Genomic DNA, 10,973 nt, shown 5'->3' with positions numbered 1-10,973 from the left:
AATGCTCATCTTAATAAATAAACCTTTTCCTTCGGCATTATTTAAATTTACAAAAGTAAATAATGTAAATGTGGACCTATGTATTCGACCTACGAACTGAGAGGGTTATAAAAAAAGAAACATCTTCAGCGATTAAACCTCAAAAATTTATTTATAGTACAGGACCATAAAACAAAACATACACCAATGCTCTAAAGTAGAAATTAAGAATTTTAAAAGCGAAATAAACATTAAGTCGACTTTCGAGATAATTTAGAGTTTTTGCCCATTTTGTTGAAAAAAATCCATAAATTAAAAAAATTAATGGCATCAGTAATTTATTTTAAAGTTTACAAATATACAGTGTAATTTCGGTAATCTAAACTTCCGTACTCCGAACATCCCAATAATCCAAACTGATGTTAAAAAAAAAAGTTAATTTTTCTTTTTTTAAAACTCAGTAATCAATCATTTTTTTTTTCCAAATAAAATTGCACACATGTAAAAGAAGACATTTTTAACTTCCCGATCTATAGGCAAGTTATTGTAATCACCATGAAAATCCAAAGTAGAAATTTTTACAATTTCGATATCAGATAATCTAATTCCTATGAAAGTGTTCATAATATATTTTATTGGAATTAGAAATACATAACATATATTGTGAAATTATTTATAAATATAATACAAATTTTGTTGGTGAACTTCATGTTTTTTTTTTGTTGTTTTCATGTCATGTGAACATCATGTTTTTAATAAATCCATGCAAAGAGTATTATTTTTATTTTTATTTATACTTTTTTCACTTATAAATGAACAATCTTATAATTTTAATAACAAATTAAATCATCACTAAGCATTACTGGGGATGTAAAAGAAAACAATTTCAAACTGTCAAATTTCCAATAAAATAAGTAAAACAAAATTAAATAAATAAAAATATATGTACATTCATATTGCTGAATTTTTTAACACTATTTTTTCAAACACTTCGGGTAATCCGAACCCTCCACCCCCTAGCAATTAGTTCAGATTACCAAGATTACACACTACTCTCAAATCTATTATTTCATAAAGGCTCAAACATGAAATTATAAGAAATAAATTTATAAACTTTTAACTGATGACACACCAAAAAAAATAAAGAACAAAAAACAGTGGCTTGAATTTTTTTTTTTTTTATAAAATAATTAACTCAATATATATCCCAAATGAATTGCGCAAAACCCGGCAGTGAATAAATATAAAACATATCACAACAATACTTACCCCTTTCTTTCTCTAATGCTTGTTCCTCTTTCCTCTTTTGCAGTTCTTGGTAGTGAAGCCAGTCCGCACGGTACCTGACCTGTTCCAAAACTCCAGAAGGATTGGAACACTCTTCCTTTAGGCGGGACATTAGGTCTTTTGGAGGAATCAATACCTGAAAATAAAATGTTATAATATTATATATTGTGAAATTATTTATAAATATAATACAAATTTTGTTGGTGAACTTCATGTTTTTTTTTTGTTGTTTTCATGTCATGTGAACATCATGTTTTTAATAAATCCATGCAAAGAGTATTATTTTTATTTTTATTTATACTTTTTTCACTTATAAATGAACAATCTTATAATTTTAATAACAAATTAAATCATCACTAAGCATTACTGGGGATGTAAAAGAAAACAATTTCAAACTGTCAAATTTCCAATAAAATAAGTAAAACAAAATTAAATAAATAAAAATATATGTACATTCATATTGCTGAATTTTTTAACACTATTTTTTCAAACACTTCGGGTAATCCGAACCCTCCACCCCCTAGCAATTAGTTCAGATTACCAAGATTACACACTACTCTCAAATCTATTATTTCATAAAGGCTCAAACATGAAATTATAAGAAATAAATTTATAAACTTTTAACTGATGACACACCAAAAAAAATAAAGAACAAAAAACAGTGGCTTGAATTTTTTTTTTTTTTATAAAATAATTAACTCAATATATATCCCAAATGAATTGCGCAAAACCCGGCAGTGAATAAATATAAAACATATCACAACAATACTTACCCCTTTCTTTCTCTAATGCTTGTTCCTCTTTCCTCTTTTGCAGTTCTTGGTAGTGAAGCCAGTCCGCACGGTACCTGACCTGTTCCAAAACTCCAGAAGGATTGGAACACTCTTCCTTTAGGCGGGACATTAGGTCTTTTGGAGGAATCAATACCTGAAAATAAAATGTTATAATATTATGTTGACAAAATGTTAAGTTTAATCGATAAAACTAAAATTAATAAATTTGTTTGAGTCAGTGTTGGGCAAAAAGTAATTGAAATTACTAAATACAGTAAAATATAATAACGATTGCTTTTGTTCAACTTGTAATTTCACACCAATATTACAATTACAGTGGTTCATCAATTAGTTGAAATTACTAATCAAAATTATAATTTTATTTCCAAGCTTCAAATTGTAATTATAACTGCAATTACTTTTTGTCTAATTCTGGTTAGAGTTAAAAAATGGCAATAATTGAATTCAAGTAGCAAAATCTATTCAATAAAAAATAATTTTCTTCCAGAATTACTAATAAAAGGAAGGAATAATGATAAAGTGTAATTACAAAATAAATCACTGATATAAATATAGTTGACCGTAAAACTAAACAAATAGTTTAGTTAGCTTTGAACAGCCCCGATGAAGCCCTGCAAAGTTGGGGCGAAACGTTGAACATTAAATAGTTATAAACTATTAGTTCTTTTTTTTTACCGCAATCTTGACTATCTTCTTATATTTAAATCACTGATGATTTTTTTTTTTTTGCATAAAGAGAATAAAAACTTACTAATTTGTTATAACTAATAGGAACCATAAAATAAACAACTGATTTGAACATTTCAGATACATATATGTATTTTTAAAATAAAAAAGTAAGAAGCTTTATTTAAAAATAGATAAACAAAATAAAACATAAGTCATAAATTTAACAAAAGATAAAAAATTAGTGCAGACCCAATGGATGTCCTATTTTATTCATTATTTACTTTTTTCTTGGGCCTTTATTTTATTCTTATTTCCTTTATTTTGTGTATTTTAGTGCGTACTGTATTTTTATATTCTCTTTTATCTATTTTTTATGTGCTATTACTTCCGTTTTCATTAATTGTCTAATACTGTTTTTTTTTTTTTAATTCTGATCTTTTCACTTATTTTTATTTTCAATTTACTTTGTTTATTTTGATATAAACGTACATGTATTTTAAATAATTTTTAATCACACTTTAGTTTACTTTTATTTCATGTTATCTGTACTCTTACTCTTTTACATTATCTTAGTTGTTTGTATCTTTTTTTACCCCTGACGAAGCCCTGCAAAGTGGGACGAAATGTTGAATCATAATAAATAGTTTAATTACTATTTGAGTTCTTTTGACCGCACCTTTTATAAAAATTTGTAAATACATTAATTCAGAAAAGTGATAATAAAAAATAACAGGCTAAATGAAATATTCGACCGCATTAAAATTAAGTCTCTACTGACGAGAATAAAAAAAAATTGATAAGATTTCAATATTTTAGAAAAAATGGAATAAACCCAGTTTTAAAAATTAGTTATAAGAATACAATTATTATAGTGAATTAATAAAAAAAATTTAAATTGCAAAATATTTACCTTAGTATACTGCTCAAGTAATTTTGTAAAATACAGAAAGAGGCTGTGTTGCGGGCGAAGAAAATCAAATTGGTAATTCCTCTGTTCCCTGTTCATGAGGTTAGTTAAGAATTGACGCCCATTTCTTGCTACGAACTGCGCTGTCAACTTAACTATGTCCCTTAAACAGAATTAAAACTTTAATTTTTAATCCTAGTCATTAGAGTAAAGAAGTTTTGGAAAATCGAGACTTACAAATCTAAAGCAGAGATGGAAGGAGGATCAGCCATGAATTCATAATCTGGAGGAGGATCTTTTGGTACGAACGGCTGTTCAGTAACTTGCTTAAGGATTTCTTGCTGTTTCAATTGTGTAGCGGAAGCTACGGTCTTCTGTTGTACAGGAGCTGGAGGCGGTACAGGTTCAGCTCCTATTGATAATCAATTATATTATCATATTTTACACCAGAATTGTTTAAACTAATAAAATTATTTCTTATAAATTTAGAATTTGACATTGTATTTAAAATTTAATAAAAGACCAATAGGCTGGATAGGCTTATGACATAAGACAGTTGTACGATACTACACAAATTTTTCTAATAATTCCTCTAACTTTATATCTACCCAGTTTTCTACCTAAGTCTAGTTTTTCTGATAGTGTATTTTCTATTTTATTATTTTTAAATACCTTTAAATTGATTTTATTTTGCAGAAAATCTAATTAAGGAGAGCAATACAAAGTTTAATTTATTAGTATTTTCTTTATTTATCACTAATCTCACACGTTGACCAACTTCACCTTAAATTACATTTACAATTAACTATATATTAATACTTTGAATATCCAATGTTTTGGCCAACCTTGTTATCCTCACGGACATTCTTAACTATAAATTCACATCTCACATTGAACTATTAAAATTTTTTTGCAGGCTATTCTGCCCAGGTCTAGTAAAATTAGTCTAATTAACCTATTTTGTCACTGTTTCATTTGAATATAAATACTTTTAATTCTAATTAACCTTAACACTGATATCAATCACTTACGAGAAAATAATATTGTTGACAAGTGATTGATATCAGTGTTTAGATTAATTAGAATTAAAAGTATTTATATTTAAATGAAACAGTGACAAAATAGGTTAATTAGACAAATTTTATTAGGCTTCAGGAGAAGAGCGTGCAAAAAAATTTTAATAGTTCAATGTGAGGCTGTGAACTTTTAGTTATGATTGTCCTTGAGGATAACAAGGTTGGCCAAAACGTTGGATATTCAAAGTATTAACAAAGATTGTTGGACATTGGATACAATTTATTTTATTTAAAACATTGACAGTTTATTTTCAAGAAGATACAGGAACTACGAAAAACAAATGAAGGATTAATAGCAGAAGTAAAACAAATGAGAATTAGAACAATTTAAAATAAAATTCAATCAAATAATGATATAAATGCTAAAACTAATTATAAATCTAAAACATAATTATGAAATTTTGACACAATACAGTTTCATCTAAAGAGCAATAACAAAATTGAACAATTAAAATTCAGTTTGTATTTTTAAAGAACTTTTGAAAAATTCATAGCTGGCCAATATTTATCATAGTATTATTAAATCAAAATATGTCTTGAAAATTGAATTATTTCAAAGAGTTTTAAAATATAAATAAAAAATATACAGCAGAGTACAAACTTTATTGCTTGAAAAGAAAAAACAAAAACTCTCTTCCATAAAATCCAAAATTAATTTATTTTAATTTGAAAAAATACTGACTTAATAGTAAATAATTAAAGAAACAATAATTGAGGAATTAGTTTAAAAACAATCTTGCTTAAACTTCTTTTTTGCTTTTGAGATTTTATCCATTAGTCAAAAATTGTCAGTGTTGAGAGAAAACATTTTAAAGGGTGTGAACTGAAAATTATTTAATCCTGATCAGTGGAGACGTCAAGTAAATCGAGGTAAATACAGATGAAAGATATCAATCAAAGACGGGAAAACATGGGAAAGAGTTAAGAGTTCTAAGCGAATGTTATTCCAAGCAATTTTTTCAAGATCAGAAACTTTTATAATTTGTTTAGTCAGTACTACAGAGGGTAGAAAAAGTTTGAACATGATGCAAATTTGGCCGGGTGTAAAACTTATCTCACTTCCTGAATCACACTGACAGTTGATTCAAAACTAATAATATATACCAAAGAAATTGCTCGCACAAGATACATTTGGTCCATTCTTTATTAAGCTTTTCTGATTAGCCAAACTGCGGATTATGAAAGCTAATCGATCATCTGACATAAGAACCATAATAATACATTGTCACCACAATTCTATATTTGTACCTAATTTTTGCTTAATAGGATAATCGAAAGGGTGCTAAAATTTGATTTTAAGATTCAATTGCAACAATGGAATGTACATAAGTATTTTAAAAAAAACTGATGTTTGTTTCTACGTAAAATAGTGTTAGTTGGCCTACCGTTTTAAATCTTTAGACCTGCCAAAAATTAATTTCATGGATTCTATAAAAAAAAAAAAAGAATTAGTATATTTCTACTATTTGAGTTTTTCTTGACCGCACCCGGACCATATTCCTTTCATCTTTACACACGGTCAATCAATAATCTTCCAGTATTTCCAAAAAAAAAGAATATTTGACTTGCTCCTTTTCCAGGATATCTATTAAAGATATAAATCTACTATCAACCTAAAATCAAGTGTTTTTCGTATCCTGCACAGTATTGAATATCTATAATACAAAAGATGAGAGCTGATTTCATATATTGGTAAAGGACTTCGTGAGGTGATTTCTAAAAACAAGGTCTTCAGGCACGCACCCTTACTCCAGCTACCGCCTCAATTTATAACTATGTAGACATAATTAACCATTCATAAAATAAAAGAGGTGATGGTTAAGGGTTACAAGCTTATAATTTTAACTAATTTGAAATCTTACCTTTTCCTTCCTTAAATTCTTTAACTTTATGCTGATAATAGGCATGGTACGGATCACCCGTATTAAGAAAGTTGAATTTAGGATTTCCCAATTCATTCTGCCTGATTCTAGATTCAAATTCTGGTCCATTACGGGCCACGAAACTGGCAGTTTTATCAACAATATCTGTTACAAGGTTCAGGAAACTTTATATCTATAAAACATTTCAATCACAACATTTGTCGATAGGACACATAATAGAAAATGATACCTAATAAACATTACATATTATGGATTTAGAAATGGTTTAATTATGAATTTACTTTTAAGAAATTTCTGAGACTAGTTGCCCTCTAGTTGACCATAAATACTCCATAAATTTTTATGTAACCACATAAATATGACAAGTAAACACAGTATGATATAATTATGAGAGATAGTTGACCATGGATGACGTATGAGGAGAAGATGGTAGGGGGTGCGGTCAAAGTGAAACACAGATAAGCAGGTGTAACCTATTTAATTGTGCCAATGTTTCGGCTAGTTTCTACCCTTCTTCAGGGCTTGATATAATTATCAATAAGGCCTAATGGCGTTTGATTTTCTAGCTAACAGCCCTGAAGAAGGCTAGAAACTCAAGCCGAAACGTTGGCACAATTAAGTAGGTTACACCAACTTATTTGTGTTTCACTTTGACCAAACCCCCAACCATCTTCTCCTCCTACAGTATGATATACCTAATTTACATATGTATATTTTGTGAAATCTTTTAAGACTCTTTTACCTTAATGGTATAAGAAACTAGGATTTCCAATTGGCTTGTCAAAATAAACCTTTACAGCAAATCACTTATGCATATGCAAACAAGAAAAAAAATATTGACAACAGATATAAATACATGGATTACATGAGTGTATTATCTACAGAACATAAATGTAGCGTTTTTAGAAACCAAATGTTAACTTATAAAACTCTGTGTACATTGCACTAAGTGTAAAAAGGATACTTCTTACTTCAGGTGGTGGATATATAATACCAACAATAGGCTTGGTGGTCGGTTGAAGTAAAGGTTCCTCCTTCTCCATAGGCGGAGGAGGAGGAGGTTGAATTACATCTATTGATGGCATTCAACGGATTTTAATCACGAAACTGAAACCAAAACAATCCAAACACACTTATAACCTGGTTAGCGAAGCAACCATTTGCAAACTACTTCCATAACTCTCTAGATCGTATCATTAATATAAACATTGAATTTTCTGTGTAAATACAACTCAGAATATACTGATCATTCTAAATATTTGAAGATATTTTTTTACTTCTGTTTCATTGTTCTCTTTATCTTTAATAAATGAAGTTAAATACACAAATATTACTTAGTCAGTGCTCCTTGACAAATGGTCTCTGTTATCAAGTTAGTCTTGAATATTTTCTGCACTTACGATAAGTGATTGTATTTAGCTCTGTTAATTTTTGCAAAATACTATCAAGATGATGCAAGGAATGTCATTTGCCAGTCTTAAAAAGCACACAGCGGTAATTTTAGGAATATATGTCTTTACTATGTTCCATCCGAAATGATTAGGCGTCGATTATTATTATTGACTTATGTTTATTTTCATAGATTCATCTTCTACCTTGTTATTAATTGAATTATGTTTATTTTAGTTGATTCCTCTGTTTGTGTGCGTGGGTATTGGTTGTGCAGGATCTTTGTTTTACCTTGGAAGGCTTGCTGTGAGGAACCCTGAAGTATCTTGGAATAAGAAGGGAAATCCTGAGCCATGGCAAGAATATGAAAAGAAACAGTACAAGGTTTGTGATACTAGTTTCAGAAACAGTTGGTTTGTATAAAGTTAGGCGGGTTATCACTCTCAATGTTTAAGTAATATGCCCTGACTGAAGTATTTTGCAAGACTAATTCAGTATTTTTAGAAGTTTATATACATTTTGGATAGAGTTTTTTGTGATTAGGATATGATTTATCTATCAATTCATTTATAAAGGAATAACATCATTTGCTTTTGCCTAAACAGAATGGATTAGAAATTTCTCATTTAAAATGGCATCTCTTGCAGTTAGTAATGATATATATTTGTTAAATATTGGTAATTCTATTAAAAACTGAAGCATGAACCATTTTTTTTTTTACTACATACCTACTAGTCAATGCTATACCACTCCCCCTACTTAGCAGTTTACATGTCATATTCAGCATAATAGTCCAGAAGTTAAAATTCTACATTAGTATTAAAATATTGAACGAACATATATTTTTAACCCTTATAACTATTATTAAACTCTTGAATTAATTTAGACTATCTAACTGTTTCATTTGAGGGAAATATTATCTTTTTTGTTTAGCATATTTTATAGTATATAATTCATTTTCTTAATCATTAAATTTTTTTTAAACTTTAATGAAATACTACTGGCTGCTTGACATATTTTCTATTATGATAAGAGTGAGCTCCTACTTCATTTTGATGTTTTGACTTTTTGACAATAGAAAATGACATTAAGATAGGCCTTTCCTTAGTAACTTAACACCTATAATTTAATATTTATTCAATTGTTATCATCAAATGTTAGATTATCTTTCTGGCATTACTGACAAATACTCCATTATTGATTTTTTTTTTAATCTCTTGAGTCAACAGAGGTACACTTGTGCAGTTATGATTTCCTGTTCGCTTTTAATAGATTACAGCCATAAAATTAAACTCTCCGAAGATAAAGTCAAATACCAATAGATTTCTTATTAGTGTAGCACATTATTTTTATCTATCATGTGGCAATTCTGTGCATATTACTAATCAATAAACATTTTGACATTGTAGCAAATAGATAGGTTACATCAGTTCTATTTATGTACCATCATTTACATGCCAATAATTAACAAAAAAAAAATTGAACATCAAATTATTCCCTGTTTAGAATAAATTAATTCAAATAGACAATCCATTAGGTTTAAGAATTTGCTGGCAATCTGCTACTATTTTCAAGTTTATAAAGGCTTCATTAAATTTATTTTTTATACTAATTATCAATTTTTAATTCTGATTATTTTAGTTCAATTAACTTTATTCCCCTTCCTTGGTTCCAATTGTTTAAATATTATGTGTTTGTATTGTGATTGTTTTAATAAGGGATATACTTTTATGGGCTTTATAGTTTCTTAAAGAGCATCTTGTGTCCCACTATTTTAGTTAATTGCATGTGCATTTCTTAAAAAACGAAACAAAAAATCTTTCCATTATTGTGGAGAAACAAAAATTTTTATCTTTTATTTCACCTTTATTTTATACATAACAATTATGAAATATTAGTTATATAGTGGTTTGGGTATTATTATTAGATAAGTTATATATTACTATATACATAAATATCAAAAATGAATCCATTGTTCTGTAATCAAACTAAAATAGTACTGAAGATTATGTAACGTTAGCAAGTTTTTAATGAACTAATACTCAAGTGGAGAAGTTTTCAATTGAGATTTTTGTGCATAATCCGGATAATTTATATTTTTTAATGAGGTGTAGATAGTTGACCGTAAATTAATGATTGGAGAAGTTTGTCGGGGGGGTCAGTAAAGAACAAAATAAATAAACAAAACAATATTTATTTATTTTATGCCAAAGTTTCAACCTGAGTTTCAGGTCTTCGTCAGGGGTTATGGTGTTGAAGGTAGGCCTAAAACTGGTTCAGGCTAAACTGGTTGGCCTAAAATAGTTTTAGGCCAACCTTCTACCCCCATAACCCCTAATGACCTGAAAATCAGATCGAAACGTCGACATAAAATAAATAAATATTGTTTTGTTTATTTATGTTATTTTTTACTGACCGCACCTCCCAAAAAACTTCTCCAATAATTTATATTTATGGTTACTACTTGAAGTTTTGTTCTCATTTTATTTCTTTAATTAGTTATATTTCATAATTTTGTTTGGAAATATTTTAAATTTCACAATATATTTGGGTATTTAAACATGGTTATCATAGTTATCTGTGACTTATTAGTTTTAGCTATTCTAAATGTGCATACTTAAAAAAATATCTTTTTAATTTATACATTTATGCAATACTTTGTTCTAATAATCACTAATTATTAATTTTGTTTTAATAAATTAATTTAAATTTTATCCATTTTAGTCTCACAACATTTTATTCTCTTTATAAGTCTTACATTTTGGTAATCCTCAGGGACAATCTATTACAAAACAGCTTTTATTACAACTATGATCCTCAACAATTCAAAATAATTAACAATATTATTTATAATTTATCTTACCCTAATAGAATTTTAGAACTAAATAATTTAAAAAACACTACTTCATGCAGGCTATTCTTCCTAGGTCAATTCAACAAAAAATTTCTATGAAACATTAAAACATTAGGTAAACATATATTTTTTGTT

General features: G+C 27.9%; 2 protein-coding genes across 2 annotated transcripts in view; one reads left to right on the top strand and one right to left on the bottom strand.

Annotated features, from left to right (window-relative positions):
* Sf3a1 (splicing factor 3a subunit 1) overlaps positions 1-7,771 on the bottom strand; it is a gene marked incomplete in the record, with an annotated part of 29,455 nt that extends 21,684 nt beyond the window's left edge. Inside the window, 5 exon segments of the mRNA XM_067049525.1 lie at positions 2,040-2,193; positions 3,640-3,799; positions 3,874-4,048; positions 6,575-6,739; positions 7,560-7,771. Of these exon segments, the coding sequence (XP_066905626.1) occupies positions 2,040-2,193; positions 3,640-3,799; positions 3,874-4,048; positions 6,575-6,739; positions 7,560-7,680 (775 nt within the window).
* Positions 7,772-7,932: 161 nt separating this feature from the next.
* The window catches only part of ND-MLRQ (NADH dehydrogenase (ubiquinone) MLRQ subunit), a 4,713-nt gene continuing 1,672 nt past the window's right edge, over positions 7,933-10,973 (top strand). Inside the window, exons 1-2 of the mRNA XM_014419890.2 lie at positions 7,933-8,089; positions 8,222-8,368. Of these exons, the coding sequence (XP_014275376.1) occupies positions 8,045-8,089; positions 8,222-8,368 (192 nt within the window). The 5' untranslated portion in view covers positions 7,933-8,044. The remainder of the gene's footprint in view (positions 8,090-8,221; positions 8,369-10,973) is intronic.

The sequence above is a fragment of the Halyomorpha halys genome, unplaced genomic scaffold (assembly GCF_000696795.3).
Source record: "Halyomorpha halys isolate HHAL.00 unplaced genomic scaffold, Hhal_1.1 Scaffold253.1, whole genome shotgun sequence".
Taxonomy (NCBI): domain Eukaryota; kingdom Metazoa; phylum Arthropoda; class Insecta; order Hemiptera; family Pentatomidae; genus Halyomorpha; species Halyomorpha halys.
Note: the sequence above shows the minus strand (reverse complement) of the source record. Positions and strands in the feature narration are given on the sequence as shown.